This window comes from Ailuropoda melanoleuca, chromosome 2 (genome assembly GCF_002007445.2).
Source record: "Ailuropoda melanoleuca isolate Jingjing chromosome 2, ASM200744v2, whole genome shotgun sequence".
NCBI classification, from domain to species: domain Eukaryota; kingdom Metazoa; phylum Chordata; class Mammalia; order Carnivora; family Ursidae; genus Ailuropoda; species Ailuropoda melanoleuca.
The window spans coordinates 112,866,330-112,887,506 of record NC_048219.1 but is presented as its reverse complement, the minus strand read 5'-3'; the positions used below and the strand labels follow the sequence as shown (position 1 = coordinate 112,887,506).

The 21,177-nt window shown below is 33.4% G+C and overlaps 1 protein-coding gene across 1 annotated transcript in view; it reads left to right on the top strand.

Moving 5' to 3' along the window:
• LRP1B (LDL receptor related protein 1B) overlaps positions 1–21,177 on the top strand; it is a 1,837,899-nt gene that overhangs the window by 1,334,215 nt on the left and 482,507 nt on the right. The window contains exons 32-34 of the mRNA XM_034642051.1: positions 9,971–10,111; positions 14,475–14,600; positions 15,979–16,110. Coding sequence (XP_034497942.1) covers positions 9,971–10,111; positions 14,475–14,600; positions 15,979–16,110 — 399 coding nt within the window. The remainder of the gene's footprint in view (positions 1–9,970; positions 10,112–14,474; positions 14,601–15,978; positions 16,111–21,177) is intronic.

Here is a 21,177-nt window from a genome sequence, read left to right as displayed (position 1 = left end):
AAGCAGAGCAGAGACATCTAGTTCCATCACAACCATAAGGAACAGATTTTTTCATAGGTTTCAGACAAACTACAGAGAACTGCTCCTGCACAGAAGAGCAGCTAACAGGCTAACAGACTGCTGCTGGAAGCAAACATATTGCCCAGGTGGAGGGGCGTTTCTGATTTGCAGGAGATAAAATGTAAAATGTAATAGTTCCTATACAAATGGAAATGATAGACTCATCCTGATGTGTATGTATTTCTCTTATTCACAGTAGTTTTAATTATTTCTCTTTACAGATAAGCTGCCTTTTGATTATTTCTATATATGGTTCTGCCACAACATGGTTAATCTATCCTGGGATAACTGAATGTTGACTGCAGTTCAATATTCCTGGAACATGGAGCACTGGGGGCAGTAATAGATCAGGTGATGGAAAATTCAGCAGGCAGCAAATCATGGATGGCCTTTGTGCCCTGCTTAGGGGGTTGGCAGGGGAAAGCCATTGGAGAGTTTTAAGCACCAGAAGAGTGATATGCTCAGATTTGCATTTTGGAAAGATCACTCTAGTGTTTCCTTAGCAATGAGAGATGACAGGTGCTGAGGCCTTGAGCTCCGCAGTTGCATTGGGAATGGAGAGGAGATAAAACATTCCTGAGATAATAAGGGTGAAGAATTAACTGAGCTTACTCAGACTGGCTGGCACTTGGGTGAGACCGTGGGGGAGGTGAGGGACAAAAAGATGACTGCCTGGTTTTTACCTCTGATGACTGAATGGGGGTCCAGATAATTCTATTTTATTCTCTAATTTGAGAACCACTAATGTAGATTATCACTTAATCCCTGTATTTATTGATAATATCCAGACCCTCAGTTGTGTCCTGTTTTCAGTGTCCTCAGTCATCCTCTCCAGAGGGTATTTCTCTAACTCTTTGACCAGGTGTAAAGAGCAGCACTGTCTAGGTTGTGTATGTCTGACTCTAACTCCTTCTCAAACAGACTAAACCAGTCATCTTTCTTTCAGTGGCATCTAACTCCCTGTCTTTAGAGGCCTGAACGTTCCCAGTTTCTGACCTATTCTGAAGTTCTGCAGTGCAAAGTAGTTTGTATCTGGCTTCCTCCCTTTGCAGGTCTAGATTTTCATTTTATCTATAAGGTCAGTCACCAATTATAATCTGTTTTTAACACAGTACAATTTTTTAAAATTATTTTATTTATTTAGTCATGAGAAGCAGAGAGAGAGAGAGGCAGAGGCATAGGGAGAAGCAGGCTCCCCGTGGAGCAGGGACCCTGATGTAGGGCTTAATCCCAGGACCCTGGGATCACAACCTAAGCCGAAGGCAGACGCTAAAACCAACTGAGACACCCAGGCGCTCCAACCCACTACAATTTTTATAGCTATGGTCTTTTTTCCTTTTATAATGACCTCCTTGTCTTTATAGGCTTATGCCTTCTTCACTGCTTTCTTGTAAATTTTGGGGTTTCAGAAGAGAGTAGAGATAACAGAACTGCCAGATAAAATACAGGATACCCAGTTAAACTTGAATTTCATATGAATGAATATTTTTTGTATAGGTATTTTTTAGAACATACTTATATAAAAATTAATTGTCCTTTATCTGTAATTCAGATGTAACTAGGCATAATGTTATATTTTATATTTTAAATATAAAGGGCTAATTTTTGGAGAAATATTCTTTTTTAAATATGGATCTCAATAGTTCTGGTATAGTTCAACAAAGTACATATTCTGAGTATTTAAAAAATAAGCTATCAATTTGGATAATATATTTAAGAAGTCAGGCTTTATTAAAACTTTAAAACTTTATAATTATAATTTTACAATGTAATAACTGAAACATACATTTCAACTATTTTTAATTTGGGACCAAACTTTATATTTATCAAATAATTTTGCAGGGCCAGGATATAGTGCTATTAAGTCTAGTGGGTATACCATTTTATGTGCAGAGTGGAAAGAGCATTGAAATTCAGTTAATACCAGCTGAGAGTTCCCACCATGCTTCTGCTGTGTGACCTTGGAGAAGGTCACCTTCTGACCTTCTGTTTGCTCATCTTTAACAACAGGAGGTGTATTAACACATCACATCTCATTTATGATGATTAAATTAGACAGTCATAGTTGCTTATGTTCAGAGCCTAGCAAAGGCCCTAGAACTTAGCACATTTCAGTAAATTTAATTCCCTTGTCTCTCCTCTCCTCTCTCCTCTCCTCTCCTCCCCATCCTTTCCTCTTCTTTCTCACTGTCTTTTGAATGAAGATTTTAAAGACTGTATGGCAGAATCAATTTATATTTGTTATTTATGTTAATTCTTATATTTTGTAAATTCCTTTAATAGGTCTATTAGTAAATGTATTCGTTCACCAGGGCTACATAACAAAGCCTCACAGACTGGGTGGCTTAACAGAAATTTACTTTTTCACTCTTCTGGAGCTTGAATTCTTGAGATCAAGGTGTCAGTATGCTTGGTATCTACTGAGGCCTCTCTCTATGACTTGTAGATGGGTGTCTTCTCCTCCCTGGGTCTTCCCTGTGTGTATGTATCTCTGTCCTAATTTTCTCTCTCTTTTTCCGTCTTTCTCTGTTTCTCTTTTTTGGATACTGGTATAATTAGCATTCAGTGTTATTTTAGTCTCAGGTGTACAATATAGTGATTTAACAATTCTATACATTACTTTGCTTCTAACTTTCTCTTCTTTTAAGGACATTAGTCATATTGGATTTGGACCCATCTTAATGACTTCATTTTAACTTAATTACCTCTTAAAATCCCTATCTTTGAAAACAGTCACATTCTGAAGTCCTGGGACTTAAGACTTGAACATATGAATTTTGGGAGACACAATTTAACCCATAATTGTGGAGTAGAGATATTCTTAATTACTGACATCAAGTTAAGCAAGCAGTCTTTGCATTTTGGTAATTTCTGAAGACTCTAATATGTTCAAGTCAATAACAATGTGAGAAAGAAAAAAGTGAGAGAAGCACATGTGATTCTAAGCAATACACAGTAAAAACCAAAGTCCTTTGTGTTAGATCCTTGAAAAAATATATTTAAAAAGAGGTATTTTTGAGAAGATAATATCAACAGGGAATGGGAGAGATGGCTTTATTTAAATGTTTTCTGAGTTATGATTTGTTATGGGAGATATTTTTAGGAATATTTATTTCCCTAATCATTTCACATGTATATAGGAAACTTCTTCATCATGCTCAGTTCAAAGGAATGCAAAGCACTTGTGAAGAATATAAAGAAGTACATGACAGGATCCTTGTTCTCAAGAGCTTTCATCTCTGGATAAAGAGTCAAAATTAGTACAAGTGAAAAGAAAGGGAAAAGCAACAATTAAATATAAAACCATGTGATTCTCTCTGTAGACAGCTTAGCATCAGTGAGAAGGAAGAGACAATGTGGGATATCCTAGTCTGAAATACTTTGCTGAGGGTGGGGTTCTACTTGTGCAATGAAGGGTGACTATAGTGGAATTGTGTGCAGACGAAGGTGGGGAAACCAGCATAAGTAAAAAATGGAACTATGCCTGTTTTCTTCATAGCACTAATAGAAGTTTTTAGTTATTTTCTTTCCTATTTTTTTTAAATTCCAATAAGAACTTAACATGAGGTCCATCCTCTTCACAGATTTTTAAGTGTGCTGTACAATATTGTTAGCTACTAGCACAATATCGTATAGCAGATCTCTAGAATTTACCGCTTTTGTATAACTGAAACTTTATACCTGTTGAAGGGCAACTCCCTATTTTCTTCTCTCCCCAAGCCCTGGCAACACCATTCTATTCTGTTTCTGAGTTTGACTAGCTTAGATATCTCATATAAGTGGAATCATGAGGTATTTGTCCTTCTCCGACTGGCTAATTTTACTTAGCGTGATATCCTCAAGGTTCATCCATGTTGCTGTATACGGCAAAATCTCCTTTTTTTTTTTTTTTTGAAGACTTAATTTTGTTAGTTTTAGGTTCACAGCAAAATTGAGAAGAAAATACGGGGATTTCCTATGTACCACCTGTATCCTTACAGTGATACCCTCTCATTATCAACATTATCTACCAGAATATTTCCTTTGTTATTAAGACTGAATAATGCTCCATTATATGTATATATCACATTTTCTTTAACCATTCATCCTTCAATAAACATTTAGCTTGTTTCTATATCTTTGCTATTTTGAATTATGCTGCAATTAACATTGGAGTGTTAATATCTCTTTGATAGCCTGACATCAGTTTCTTTGAATATATTTTCAGGTGTGTGGGATTGCTAGGTCATGTGATAGTTCTATTTTTAATTTTTTGAGGAACCTCCATACTATTTTCTGTAGTGTCTCTGCCATTTTTTTTTACCCAGCAGCAGTGTGTGCAAGGGTTCCAATTTTTCTGTAACCTTGCTAGCATTGTTATCTTTTTTTTTTTTTAATCCTAGCCATCTTCACAACTGTGAAGTGATATTTCATTCAGGTGTTGATTTGCATTTCCTTGATGATTGGTGATATTGGGCATCTTTTCATATATGTGTGGGTCATTTGCATGTTTTCTTTAGAAAAATGTTTATTCAAGTCTTTTGCTCATTTTCAATCAGGTTATTTACTTATTTTTTTTGCTGTTGATTTGTAGGAATTAAAGTTGTTTCTTTCCTGTTTGTTTATGTATTTCTTTTTCCATCACTAGAACATAAGATCTATAAAGGCAGACTTTGCCTTTCATATTCCCACTATCTACATAGTACTTTATAAATATAATAGATACCCAATATTAGTTGAAAAATGAATGAATAAATTAATATTGTGAGGTGATAAGAGTGGATTAAATGCATGTACTAGAGAGAAGTTAGAAAGACATCTTAGTAGATGGAATCAATTCAGATTATGTCATGATACCTGGTAAGAAATTTTAAATTTGAGGCTGTATATAATTAGGAAATCTGAAGAATCTTGAGCAAGAATTAGGATTGATGAACAGTATGTTTTTAGAGGACAGCAACAACCTAGAACAGTTTTTCTAGTATATCTATGGTCGTAGTTTCATGCTGGTCACTATTGAGATGCTGTTATCTGAGACTTTATAGTCTTTTCTGGGCACAAGTTTCTTTGGTCATTATCCTAAGGACATGGTTCTTTCTGTTCTGCCTCTTCTTCCATTTATTTGACAACTCTGTACTGCCCCATTAGAATCCAACTGGTTATCCTCAGAGACTTTTTACATAGACAGGGCATGGTTTTGTGTTACTTCTAGAAGCTCCTCCTGCCCTGAAACTGTAATCTAGATTAAGTTACATGGCCACCTCTATTGACCAGGAGGCTGCAAAAGAATGTGCTTGGCATTTTGAATGTTGGCCTGTGGAAATTATTCTTCTTTAACAGAGTCGACAGGGAGTGACTTTTGGGGTAAGCAACATGGAGTCTGACATAGGTGGACTACCTTCTAGTGGTTAGGGATAAAGATGTTTTTTCTTTTCTTTTCTTTTCTTTTCTTTTCTTTTCTTTTCTTTTCTTTTTTTCTTTTTTTCTTTTCTTTCCTTTTTTCTTTTCTTTTCTTTTCTTTCCTTTCCTTTTCTTCTTTTCTTTTTCTTTTCTTTTCTTCTTTTCTTTTCCTTTCTTTTTTCTAGTCAAGTCTAATTTTTGCAATTATGAATAAATCTGTAAAAATCTATGTGGAAGTTGTGTGTGTGTGTGTGTGTGTGTGTGTGTGTAGACATAAGCCTTTAACTCCTTAAATGCCAAAGAGTAGATTGCTAGATCATATGGTAAAAGTATTTTCAAATATGTAAGAAGCCATATTTTCTTCCAAAATAGCTGTACCATTTTACATTCTCATCAGCAGTGTATGAGAGTTCTTGTTGCTTCACATTCTCACTGGTATTTGGTGTTGTCAGTGTTCTGAACTTTAGCCATTTTAATAGGTGCTTGTGGTATCTCATTGTTATGTTACTTTGCATTTCTCTGATGACATATGATGTGGAGCATCTTTCCATATGCATATTTTACATCTGCATATCTTCTTTAATGAAGTGTCAACCTTTGGAGCATTTTTTTAAATTGGATTATTCATTTTATTGTTGAATTTTAAGAGCTCTTTGTGTATTTTTGATAATGGTCCTTTATCAGATGTAAGTTTTGTAAATATTTTCTCCATGTCTGTGCCTTGTCTTCTAAGTATTGATATTTTCTTTTGCAGAGCAGAAGAATTTTAATGAGTCCATTTTATCAATTATTTATTTCATGGGTTATGTCTTTGATGTTGTAACTAAAAAAGGTGTCGCCTTACCCAAAGTCGTCTAGATTTCTCATGTTATCTTTTGAGGGTCTTACAGTTTTGGATTTTACATTTAGGTTCATATTCCATTTTGAGTTAATTTTTGTGAAGGGTGTAAGGTCTGTATCTAGATTCATTCTTTTGTATGCAGACACCCAGCTGTTCCGCCAGCATTTGTTTAAGAAACTGTCTTTGCTCTATTGTATTGCCTTTGCTCCTTTGTCAAAAATCAGATGACTGTATATATAGGGGTATATTTCTGGGCTCTCTGTTCTGTTCCATTGATCTCTTTGTCTATTCTTCTATCAATACCACACTGTCTTAATTACTGTAGCTTTATAGTAATTCTTGAAGTTGGGTATTGTCAGTCCTCCAACTCTCTTCTCCATTTCATTCATTTTTGAGAAATACCTGCCACATACCTAGGTCTGAATAAGCATAGATTATCTGTCAGGTGTTCTTTCAAGTAAAGAATGATATTCTATGAAAAAAAATAGCTAATAAAAAAGAAAGAAAGAAAGAAAGAAGAAAAGAAAAAAAAGAAAAAAGAAAAGAAAAGAAAAAAGAAAAGAAAAAAAGAAAAGAAAAGAAAAAAGGAAAAGAAAAGAAAGAGAGGTAAACCAGGAAACAGACTCACAGACTCTTAACCATGGAGAACAAACTGAGAGTTACTGGAGGGGTGGTGGGTGGAAGGATGGGTTAAATGTGTGATGGTTATTAAGGAGGGCACATGTAGTGAGATGAGCACTGGGTGTTGTATGTAAGTGATGAATCACTCAATTCTACACCTGAAACTAATACTACACTGTATATTAACTGACTAATTTAAATAAAAACTTCAAGAAAAAAAAAGTAGCCAATTTTTCTTGCAGCTTAAGTAATCTCATAAATACATTTCTTCCAGACAATTATACTTTAGCTTGCAGCAGAAATGCTTTATGCACACTTCCCATTTTACCACACAGAATATTAAAAAGACATGTACTGAAGGATCAAGATTTAATAAAATTAATACTTTTTACTGTTTAGTTAAGGACATTCTTATGGAAAACTGGCAGATTTTTTCTTTTTTCCTGTAAATGCATAGCAGATTCCAATGATTTCTACTCAGGTTGGTGATGCTGGCTATGTGACATTTTAGACTAATAGTCAACTTGTCTTTCCTTTTTTATCATGTTATCTGTTTGCCCTTTTCCTCTGTATTATGGAAGATTTTCTCAACCACGTGTTTTTAATGTTCTAAGAATTTGTCTTTCATTGTTCCTCTTACAGCATCTTTAATTTTTCTAGAACAAGACATGTACTTGAATGCCTTTGATAATTTTTAAAGATATTTTCTGAATTATGTGTATGTGTCTTTATGTCTATCTTAGTGTTTACTTTTTACTCTACTGGCTTTTCTCATTGAACTGGAGATTCTCGTTTTCCCATAATGTATAACAAAGGAGAACTGGATGTCTATCATGGGTTTCCTCCTCCTTCATGAAAATAAAAATTTTTTTACTTGGTATCTTTCTGGAGAGGGGGTTTCTCACGGGGAACTTTGCATAGCATTGGATACCATGACTTGCAGATTTTGCTTTAGATGGAAGCTAGGGATCAGATTTTGGGTCCCTCAAATGTCAGAATGAAGAGAACATTATTGCAGGGAACCAGATGTCATATTCCGAACATTGTTGCTGAGTATTTTTAAAAAGAGTTATGGTTATGTATTTAATTGAGACTTCTCTCAGTTGCTAACTATCTGTAAATTCAGAGCAAGGGTTTGAGGACATGGTGGTGGTAGGTGATATTACATATAAAAATATCTTCACTTAATTATCCTATTTTTAACCTTTATTAGCACTCCCACTGTATTATTTACAAGCTGAAATCAAGGTCATCCAGAGTTCTGTGGAGAGGGATGGCTTCCATTCTTCTATTTTAAAAATCACATTTTATTTTATCTTATTTTTATTTTTAATTGGAGTATAAAATAAAATTGAGAGTGGGAAAAAAATCATGCTCCAGTTTTCAACTTAGCCTATTTGCCCATTTTCCTATTTCCATTTATATACGATCTTTTATACATTACTCATATGCCCCTAATTCTCTTGTTTATTAGATGAGTTTATAGATGGGTTTTTCTGCTTTGTGTTTCTATATTTCTGTCACAGTGACTTATTGGAAGAATTGAAAGGGAACACACATGTGTCCAGTCTACTGTACTATGCTGTACACTTTTTATAAAGTCTCTACAGTAAGAGTCTTTACTCATTTTCTTCACAGGGGATTTCTCTGGTCTTATGTCAATTCAGGAATGTAAATAAAAAATGAACGGGCTACTATTTATTGTATGACCTGAGGAAAGCTACTTAACCTCACTTTGTCTTAGTGTTCTGTAAATGGTTTAATAATAGTAGTACTTACCTAATAGAATTGTTGTGAAGATTAAATGAATTAATCTATCTGTAGTGTTTAGAATTGTGCATTACACAAAATCAAGTTTAGTAAGGGATGATGATTGTTGATATCTATATTACTATCCTTCTTGCAATACCTGAAACTAGGCTTTGGTTCAGTCAAAATATCGTAGAATTTGAATAAGAATGCATGTAATGTGAAGGTAAAGACTATTTTGGTTTCTTCATGCAATTAAATAAACTTTAACTTCTAGCTGGAAATTGATATGGTCCCAATGTCATTAATTAGGGTTTTCTTGAAAAGTCTAAATTGTTCAAAACCTTTATATTTCTGAACTTGGTTTTGAATTATTGCCTTTCTTTAAAATTTTTAATGCACTCAGCATGAAGTCTTAGAAAGAACACAAGTTTTGGAGATAAGAAGACCAAGTATATAAATTTGATTAAGATAGTTAATCCCTATGAATCTCAGATTCTTCATCTATAAAATGAGAATGGTAATAGATGCCTTCTAGTTTTGGTATGATCATTGGACTAAAATAATAAGTCTATCATTTTCACCAGCATGCTAGCTTTCTTACGGTCAGCACTATTTTTTTTTTTAATCTGTAGCACATTGCAGGGTCTCAACTAAGAGATATATTCAATACGTGCACTCAACAAAAAATATTCAATACATGTACTCAACACATACACTGAGCAGCTTACATTATTAAAATTTTGAAGAAAGGGGCATGAGCTGTGCAAAAAAAATAAAAAATAAAAGAGGTTCCTATGAGGAATTCAGTAGTGGGGAATACTAATTATTAAAAGCTTCCATATTGCAAACAAATAGTACAGTCTTATTTTTATAATTGCTGTTTGGACATTTGGTTGGATTTTGCCGTTCACTTACAGATATAATACAGTACTACTGTGATCATGTTTAAGTATGTAAATAATATAACCTGAATTCCAGATTAATTTGAATATGCATTTATTTATATTGTGTGTGTTTTCTTTTTCTTTTTTTTTTTTTTTTAAGAAAAAGATAAGGCAAGAATCTCTAACTGGAGAGGAGGGAGGAAAATTTAAACTTTAAAATATCACTGTGGTTTGTGNTTTTAAGAAAAAGATAAGGCAAGAATCTCTAACTGGAGATTTTTAAAAGAATAAAAGTGATTTCATCGTTTCCCTTAGTAACAGAGTTTGGGAATGTAACAAAAGAAATCAGGAAGTATTATACTTTAATAGCTGTTTATTATTATTTAATAAGATGATTATCTTTTTCATAGAAGAAATCTTTTCACTTTTGTAGATAAGAAACTGTGGTGGGCAGACCAAAACTTAGCTCAGCTGGGAACCTGCAGCAAAAGAGATGGAAGAAACCCCACCGTCCTGAGAAATAAGACTTCTGGTGTTGTTCATATGAAAGTGTATGATAAAGAAGCACAGCAAGGCAAGTCACACTGTAATGAATTTGTGCCGCCTTGTGAATATATAATGTTCCTCTTTTCATATTATTTTCTCAATTCAACAATTGAAAGGTTTGTATTTTGCTTCTAGTTAAAATAAAGGGGCGAGGGAGGCAAATGCTCCTTCATATTGCAGAAGAAATGCCTTTAACATAGGGTATATAATGAACTTTCAAAACATTAGCAAGGGCTCCCAAGGAATCTTAATTTTTCCGGTCTTCAAGGAGCTCTTATCTAGTTCTTGATTTAAAAATGTAAGAATGAGAAAAAAAATTCCAGCCAAATATATACAGTAAGCCCAGAAACTGAATGAATGAGGGACTTCAAATGGACTATGTCAACGTAAGAATTTCACATCCAAAAACACTGCATTGTTTGGCTCTAAGCATTTTGCTTTTTTGTTTTTGCTTGTCCAAATGGTGTGCAGTGAAATGGAGTGAGAGAGCTAACAGATGGTTTACATAGGTGGACTTGTCACGTTGCCCAAATGGCAATTACTTTAGAGATGCCAGCCAGAACAGCCCCACATCTGCTAGTCCTTTCTTAGTTTTTGCTTCATGACCCATGACATTAGCAGAACTCTTTTCCTAGAAAAAAATATTTTTCTGTATTATACTTTTATACTTTAGTCTCTCTTATGAAAATCCTTCGCTTTGCATACTTTTCTTCTTAGGAAAAACATTTCGAGAAAATGTAAAGGGGTTTTTGTCTCAAAGATTTGGGCATATAGACCAAAGCAGAGAACAGTAGAGATAGAAATAGTGAACCAAGGGGATCACTAATTCTGAAGAGATGTGACAGCCACCAATCAGGCAGAGTTTATAGGAGATACGAATTGGAAACCATACCTACACATCCAGAGACAAAATGAGGACCAGATTCATGGTTGCCTTCCCTGCACAGAGAATAGGCCAAATTTTAGTATGAAATCATTCCCGAAATTTCATGAAAAAGAAAATTAAAGAAATTAATTGCTTTAAAACAAACAAATCTATATTTGCTTACCTTTAATTTTTTTTTTAATTTTTAAATTCGTATTTATTTATTTATTTTTAGAGAGGGAGACGGGGGACAGGAAGTGGGGGAGAATCTCATGGCAGGCTCCACCCCTAGCAGGGAGGCCAACAGGGAACTTGATCTCGCAACCCTGAGATCATGATCTGAGCCAAAATCAAGAGTCTGGGCGATTAACAGACTAAGCCAACTAGGCGCCCCTCTGACATTTTTTAAAAATCGCTGTATATAATAATGAACAGGAGCGTTTTCACTAACAATTCTGTAATGGAACATTTCTGTGTCAAAATAAATAATTTTGCTATCATTCAGGCCATGGGGAAGAGATTATATAATTGAGAATAAAACACTGGTATTCAGGAAATAAATAAATTTTTGTCGATTTCAATACAATATATTTGCAAAGTATAAAAACTTACAATACTATGATAAACTTTAGTTCATAGTCTTATACTTAATGAGATTATGCCTGAAAACACGTTAGAAAATACAACAGATGGAGAGATACATTGTTTCCAAATAGGACATTGAAAAATGTATTCATTTTTTTTCAAAATATGAACAAGCACATGGTTTGATATTGTAAATTAATATAATTTATAGAGTTTTCCTAGATACAGTACCAATAAAGTTTATTGGAGGAAAAATTTATTATATTATGTTTGGCTCACTTTTTTGCTCATGTTAACAAAATTTTCCTCATCTTGTAAAGGTTTGGTCCTACAGGTAGAGTTGGGTATTTTACACATTGTGAAAGTATTACTAACTTGACAAGGACCTATAATACTTAGGAATTAATGGTATAATATGACTAAGCTTAAAATTCAGTGAAAATACTATTTTTACTGAAAGAATGTGCTGATAAAAGCATCTGTATTAAAGAGAATCACATTGACAGAATCATGGCAGATACCTTAAAAGCTTCATTAGTATGAAATATGAGCAATTTAGGATTATTTAAGGTGTTAACGTTACTGCCTCTTTGGATTTCAAAGTACAATTAGCTACTTCATTTATCATTTTTGACATAGATCACTGGAGAGCTGAGACTCCTAGTTAGTCAAGTGGACTTTCCAGCTCCGCTAGGGAATTGAGCATGAGATTTGAACATTAGTATCATTGCAAAATATTAAGCCAAGCTAGTATTTCTAACTTGCTAGATAATCACTACCTAAATTACTGTCCTTAAAATCACTCTAATATTTTTTCCTACATCAGTTTTTTATTTAATAGGCAAAGATACTTACTGTAAATAATTACTCATTTCATTTTTTTTTCTTTTTCTCTCCTTAACTAGTAGAGACTAAACAAATGATACGTGAAATGTATGTTGTACAAGGTAATTGTTAACATAGGCTGATTTTATTATTTGTCAAAAAATGAGTATGGTACAATATACTGCTATTACTGTAATTACATTTAAAAATGCACAGTTCCAAAAGTTCCATTTTTCTTGTTTTTTAACATATGTTTGATATCATCCAGGTTATAGAACCCTATTTTTCTTTTTGTAATTTCATTCTCTTCCTGAATCTTTTTTTTTTACTTCAATTTCCTTGTTTCCCTTTCTCTCCATTTGGTATTTCTTCAAGCTTTCTAGTTAAAGTATTTCTTGTCAATCTCTTCTCAGTTTTTCAGTCTTTAAAGTAGTTTAAATAAATCTATATCAAAATGCAAATTTCCATAGCTTGGCATTGCGTTAATATATGTATATGTGTTTTCTATAAACTAAAATATATATAGGGCCAGTACAGATTATTATAAATCTCCAAATATAACTGTCTCATTAAAATAATCAGAGATCTGAAATTTCATCTTAGTATATAAGTCAATTTGGGGAATAAATCAACTAATCTTCATTAGTTTATATAGGAGATAAAAGTAATCATTTCAACAGTTCAGGGCAACTCTAATCCTAGCATGTGGCCCTATATAGGATGGAGCTCAGCATTTACTGAAATGGCAACTATAGGAAATGAGCAGAGAGTGTGGTAGATCTCCTGATGAGAAATCTGCCAAGTTGAGAGTATTTCACACTTCAAAAATGACATGACTCACGACAGCTTCAATTGAACAATTAAATCCCATCAGACTATCTTGAATTCAGAAGATGAGAAGTAATGAGCTGCGTTGGTATTTTGAATTTTCCATAGAGCGCTATTGATATATATAGCTTTCATCACGCTTTGTAATTCTCACTGGATTTACTGCACTTCATATTAGAGCTTGAACATCCAGTAAATGGCACTGCATGTCCTAGAATAATAAAAATGTTGTAAAAATGGGATATTTAATGAACTTGCTGGGTAAGATTGTAAATTACTTAACGTCACACTACCAGCTTTAATTAGCACATTGGGCCTAGTAAATTCAATGGAACATCTTTATAGAATGCCTACCTGTGATTACCTGACTAATATTTGTCATTGCTGCTATGCAGGAATAAGGAGAATTAATATGCCAATTAATTAGATGACTCTTACAGGTGTGTTTTAAATATATTTTGGGAGAATTATGTTCCTAGGAACAGCAAAATTTATTTCCTTTAAAAAATTATTAAAATATATATATATATGCACCTCCTTTCTTTTAATGGCATAATCTTCAAGTTGAGTTAGTAATATAATTTTACAGCTATTTATTTGACACATTTGGATAAAGTATTCTTGAAAAGGAAGTAACTGTAGAGTTGAAGTAAAATATCATAATAAAAACATTACCTAGTTTCTGTGATCTTAAAATATTGCAGAAGTCTGACAGTATTCATGACAAACCAATTTCACTTGCTCTTCTGTAGCTATGAATCTTCTCACGCATTGTCATTTGCTTTTAAAAATTTTTTTAATTATTTATTTTAAAATTTATTTTTTGAGATCTAATCGACATATTATTAACATTGCATAAGTTTAAGGTATATGGGTTGATTCGATACATTTACATATTATAATATGATTACCACCTTAGCATTAGCTAACACCTCTACCACATCACATGATTATCATTTCTTTTTTGTGGTGGGAACAGTTAAGATTGGTCTCTTAGTAACTTTGAATTATAATCAAAATTAACTGATACTATAAATTATAGTATTGCTGTGTATAGTCACTATGCCACGCGTTAGCTCTCCATTTACTTTTTTTGGGAGGGCAGACTTCAACTGCAATTTGCCACTTCAAATTATTCAAGACAATGAAACATCATACTAATCACTATGAAGCAGCTGCATTTTATAAATCAACAAAAGCATAAATATTTGTTCAAATTATTGGTAATATCAAATGATACTTTTTATTTTTCTTCAATATTTCTTTTGCTTGTTTTTCTTCTATGCAGGCAGCAATTCTTGCCAACTAAATAATGGTGGATGCTCTCAGCTTTGTTTGCCAACATCTGAAACTACAAGGACTTGCATGTGTACAGTGGGATATTATCTCCAAAAGAATCGCATGTCATGTCAAGGTATAAAGTCTTGAAATTTAATTCTGATGTGTTTACTTTATCGATGCAAATTTTAGGCAACAAAAATCAGTAAAACAGAAAAAAACAATATTAGCTTCTCATTAGGACAATGGTTCAAGTGCTTAGTCTCATAGACATAAGATTGTTATTATCTAAAAAAATTTAAGTATTACTGTTCTTTAAAAGTCATAATTATTTATTTTCCAGAACTGTAGTTTATTATCAAACTTTTAACCAAGACCAGTAGAAACTATCTTCAACTTGAATAGGCAAGGGTTGAAGTAAAAAGCAGTGATTGAATGGTTACAATTACCTTTCAATCTGAATTCAGTTTTTCTTCTAACTATTTAAGAGAAAATACAAGAGAGGTTGTAAGGGCTCAGATTTGCTTAGCTGAGAAGATCACCGCTAAAGAAGGGGAACCTAAAACATCCATCTTCCTATTTCTTGTTTCATAGATTCTGGTTCGTAGTCCCAAAGAAATTTGGTTCTAGAATGATCTTTTTATCCAACGATCATAGCTTAATTTTATTAAAAAAAGGTTTCAATCTGGGGTGAAACTCTTGGTTTTGGCTCAGGTCCTGATCTCAGGGTCATGAGATCTAGCTGGCATTGGGCTCCATGGCCTCTGCCCCTCCTCCCTGACACGTGCATACCCATTCTCTCTCTCAAGTAAATAAATCTTTAAAAAGAAAAGAAAAAAGAAAAGAAAATGTATCTAAAAACATGTTCTGGTGTATAAGAAAAATTCATAAACATTAGCATGCAGACTTCTGGTAGTCAGCTTTTCTGTATGTGCATATTTTAGGACATATTTTTGATGCTAGAACAGCAAGGTATTAGCAAAAACTAAGTACGTGGTATGTTTTTAGTGTTCAAAATGATTGAAGAAGACTAACTTTATTAGAAAAATAACAGTGATATAGCTATCTAAAATCATATATAAAATCAAAGTTTATTATCATATATAAGCAACAAGATAATTGGGCATTAGAAAAGAGGGGGTGAGTTTTGGTTGTGAGGACAGGTAGGTTTTCCAGAATTATCTGCCTCTGTGTTTATGAAAGTCTGGTTCCCAGACCAGTAGTGCCATCATTACCTGGAAACTTTTCAAAAATTCAAATTATCAGGCCCCTGGGATGGGGGTCCCAGGAATCTGTGTTTTAACAAGTCCTCTAGGACATTCTGATGTATACTCAAGTTTGAGAGCCACTTATCTATATACCTTTCAACTAGTCAGAAGGGGAGTGTGCAATTAAAAATAAAAAAAGGCTAAGAAATATGTTTTATGAAAAAAATTAAGAATGTTCAAAATAATGCTAGTAGAATGATTTTAATTTTAAATATTCATTTGGGCTTCCCCCCCCCCCCAATTTAGGTATAGAGTCATTTCTTATGTACTCTGTACATGAAGGAATCCGGGGAATACCTCTGGAACCAAGTGACAAAATGGATGCATTGATGCCTATATCAGGGACTTCATTTGCTGTTGGGATAGATTTCCATGCAGGTAAATAGCTTTTTATTCATAATTTATGTATGATGTTTTTACTTGATTTATTATACATGATGGAAATATAACTTTTCTCTCTGTACTCTGATAGTCATGATGAGGAATAAGAAAGCAAATTAGTAATGAAATTTTAAGCCTAATACAAATTGTTCTAAATATGTTTTCCTGAAAAAAAGAATCAAGTAAAAATTTTCTAAAGTGTAGCATTTGAAATGCGACTACCTTAAAATGCCATGATTGGCATTTGGTTGCTTCATTTTATTTGTATTTTTTTAAATGACACTTTTACGTTTATTCAATTATAGATATAAATATATACAAAACATTTATATTGATTATATACTTAAAACATAATCTAAATTAAAATATTTCCAGAATGATTATCTGTTCTAATATAGGTAGCAGCAAATGAAATCCAAATAACAAGAAAACAATTATAAATGCTGTGCCATTTAAATTACTTTTGAATATGGTATGTATCGGTTTGGAGTCAGATTTTACCTTATCTTGTTTTAGCAAACAGTGAAAGAAAGCAGATCGGACACTAACATTTTCCTGTGGCTAATATAAATGTATGATTGGAAATTGATGGTGGACACGGTCCAGTTTATTGAAGTAAACATGTTTTTGTGTGTGTGTGCTAATTGCTAAATTCAGACATAGTATAAGCATTAGATATGCTTCTGGAATTTCTACTCAGATCTACTATTCTACACTTGTAGCTCTAAACTTATAAAAGCAAGTTTCTCTACCTCTCCTGGAGCTCAATCATATGCTTCCCATATTAATGTTTTAGTGCTGAAGGTGCTCATGTATGTTTACAGTAGTTTTTTAGTACTTGTGAAGACAATTTTATCTAATGTTAAAAGGCAAGTAGTTCTCTGATTTATAATCTTAAAAAAAAAATCTTCACGCATCAGCATGTGGAATTCTGGTTGTAAAGCTTATTTTTTTCCCTCAGCTCTAATACATTTTGTTTAATCATGTGTTAATGAAATTCCTGGCTACAATTTAATGAATTACTGGGGATCTTCACAAACATTTCAAAGATGACTTTTCTTAAGTAAATTATTTTGTACCAAATGCTTGGAGTCATATACAGGCCAAATTACCTACATTTTTAAAAGGACTTTTCTAAAAGGAAATTCAAACAAATATAGTATATTTTGTTGAGCAATATGTAAATTTTGCCAAAATCACAATGTGATTTTTGATCAAGCAAGGCTGTTTGATCAAACCTCATTATACACGGAAGGCTCACTACCCTACCATGTATAATCTACCCTGCCTCTTGACATGCATCTTATTCTTTAGAATTTCCTAGGATTTAGTAAGTGCAAAACTAAGAAAACTTGAACTTCTTGAAAAGATGTTATGCATATATGCATATATTTTAATAAGTACACATAATCCCTTTTTTTAGCTGTTATCACATATTTGATTCTTTAAAAGACTTCATAATGAATTTTGAAAGTGTTTTGAAAATTTCTGTGAGGTATTATACTAAAACATTTGGTGGTATAAATGTCCTGGTTAGATCATCAGTAAATCTCTTTTTTCTTATGGGTATACTGATTATTTGCCCAAATTGAGTTCACTCTCTGAGGCTTTATACGGGCCCTAAAATGGTTAAGTTTCATATAATGTGCCACGGCAGGGGATATTTTTACTTGCAGAGAATAGTACTCTCCCTATTTCTAGATTTCCAATAATTATTAATACCACAATAAACTTGTTTTACATCAAAGTAGTTTTCCCCAGAGAAATTACCGGCTGTTAGTCAAAACTTGTGTTCTTCATATCATACTACCATATTTTTAAATTCAATCCTTAGGAAGAAATCGTTTTTAGAACATCTATTTCATCTTCTAAATGTAAAAGGGTGTAGGCATATGGAATAGTCATATAAAATTAGAATGTTCAAGAATGTATTTAGAACCCTTTTGTTAATCGGAAAACAACAATGCAAAAATTGCTTTGAAATCAGAGGGTTAGAGACCCGGGGCCAGTAAAGCATAGGGTAGGAAGAGGTGAGACTTTTACAACAACTCGTATTCTGGTTCCAGTTCACCCTCTTAACTACTCTGCGATGTTGTGTAAGTTACTTAATGAGCCTCACTTTATGGCGTATGGGAATATTAAGATGAATGTATACAGATGTTTGACACAGAGCCTGATATATATGGGAGCTACGAAAATAGTAGTGATACCTAATAATAGAAAGTAATAAACTGTAAAAATACACATATGTGATATATGTGTGTGTGTGAAATATATATCTACAAGCATGCCCTGGAAGGTATATTTCAACTTCTAATTAGCGATGATTTCCTTTTCTGTTATCTTGGTGGATACTATACTTTCTGTTCAGTGATCTGCAGAGAATAGTTGTTTCTTAACTTCTTGGGGACAGAGAGTAGGTTAGTAAAATTCCCTGGTAAAGATGAACTTAATGATGATGATAATGAACAGTAGGGAGAGCAGATATTTAAAGATTAAAAAAATATCACCAGCTGTTTGAAGTCATTAAATGTAAACCTAGGAAGCCAGCAGACAGTACATAGATAAGGAACCAGGTAAAACAGTAATGATGATGATGGCAGTGGTGGTAATAAGAGCCTCCAACCACTTCTGCCCATACCTTTGTGTTCCGTCTATTTTAGTCTGATCCTTTACTAACTGTGTTTTATGAAAATGTATTAGGATCAGAATCAGTGTCGGACACTTGATTTATGATACCATTATAGACAATATATAAGCTCTGTGGCTTTGTTGAGTGAAGTCGCTTCAGGGAGGAAGGAAGGAAAATGTCTAGATTGCTCCTGAGCAAAAGAGAGAAACCATTTTTGGTGCATTAGCTTTTTTTCTTTTCTACCACAGCTGCTACGTTTTACCTGATCATAAGTTCTTCCACTATTAGTTCCCTTTGCAGATATTCTATTTCCTCTTCTTTCATTAATGGGCATTCACCTCTGTGACATAATCCAAGTTACTTTAGGATCAGTCAAAGGTAAAGATGACAGATTGGAAGGGCACAGTCTATCCTTATTCTAAACAACAACAAACCAAACAGAAGCCTCCCATTACAATAAGGAGATGGTGTGAAGGAGAATCATTTCTTAAGTATAACCATCATAATTTATGTCATAGCATTTTATTACCACAGTTTTACAGGGATAAATACATTGTTTAAACCTGTGCATTTCATGAGGATTAACAGATCTCTGTCCTGCTGGGTTTGGTCCTAATGAATTAAAGTTTTCTGCAGTGAAAGGATTTCTTTCACTAGATGAGGCAATTCTGGATAGTATCCACAGGAGAAAGAAGACCCTGTGGCTAGATTTAAAATGTTCAAAGCATTTTTATCACTTCACTGGAAAAGTCCCATTCCACCTGGTGGGGGGGGGAGCTTTGAAAATCCTTGCCCGCTGGGTGATATTCCTCCTGATGAATGAATGAATATTGAATTTGGTGCTTTAAAAGATATGTTTTAGTTAGGAGAAACACCTTCAAAACAAAGCCCATTGCTTTGTAATGTAATGTGTAAAGTTAGTAATGTGATCTTCAGTAAGTAATGCTCTGTCCAGTCTGCCCCTCCTCTGCCTTGAGGGTATTTATATTTTTTTGTAATAATCACATAATAGGATATTGCTTGAAGAGAGGACTTTCTATTCAGAGAACTATTATTATTATTATTTATTTATTTATTTTTTGGAAAGTAGTCACATTTATTGTACAGAGACTTTGCAGTGTGGAATGGCAAATACAAGATCTTTCAGAGAATGATTATTTATCTGAAAATTTTGTGCTTATATTCTTTTTTTCATCTTTTATCTCTTTTGTTCAAATTTGAGTCATCCAACTCAGTATTGACATATGTTGATTACTATCTACCAGGTGTAGAATATCACAGCTAAGTTACTGTAGAGAAAAAAGATAAAGAATAGTTTCTGAGGTAATGCATGTATGGATGATCTGTGGGGTTTTTTGCTTGTTAGTTTTGTTTCTTAAGAGAACATCAAAGGACTATTATTTGGGTGTCATTGCTTGGCATTCACTATGGGGAATATTTTAATGCCTTTTTACACTATCACATAGTGATCTGGCTATTAAGACAATAAAAACACTGAAGGAACTTGTCTTTATAACTTCTATTAAAACCCATATAATGTACAACACCAAGAGTAATCTCTAATCTGACCTATAGGTCCTAATGTAGTCTATGGATATGCCAATTTAGGTTCACCAGGTGTAACAAATGTACCACTCTGGTATGAGATGTTGGCAGTGGGGGTGGCTGTGTGTGGATGAGAGGAAAAAGTACATGGGAGCTTTCTGCTCAAATCTGTGAATCTAAACCTGTTCTAAAAAATAAAGTCTATTAATAAAATGAAGTGAAGGAGAATATACGACAAAATACTCTTGCCTCATTTACACATTTGAATGCCACCTATTACATGAAATAATCTCTCCTTAGTAGTTCCACAATATTTACATATATCACTAAATGTTAGAACTAAAGGAACATTTGATACCATGTAGTAGCATTCCCTCCCATTGCATATAAAGAAACTAGAACCCAGGGAGATCAAGAGGTTGTGTGGTAATTAAGTATCCTAATTAAGTCTCCTACTTCTAATTCTTTACACTGTGTCATCTTGTACCTGTAACCACCTAAACAAAATTTTATTTGGACATTGTTGGCATTAGTTGATAAACTACATTGCTCTTCTGCAAATTTGTGCTTGTAGAAGGTCATATTTTATTTTGATTCATATATTGGATCATTGAATTATGTGACCTTAAAAACATTTAAGAATTGAAGCAGGTGACACTCAAGTGAGAATCTCTTCCTTTCTCCAGAGGCTTAGAAGACAGCTAGTCACAAAATTTTTTAGTAACCATTTTGTCACCAAACAGGGCTACAGAAGAATTATAGAAGGAATTCTTTTTATGTCAGTAACAGCAATAGCTTAAGAAATATAATACTGTCGCTTTGGGACATTTTTTCAGTTTTATGAAAACCATTTCCTTGGCTACAAAGTGAATTTTTAGACCTGGTTC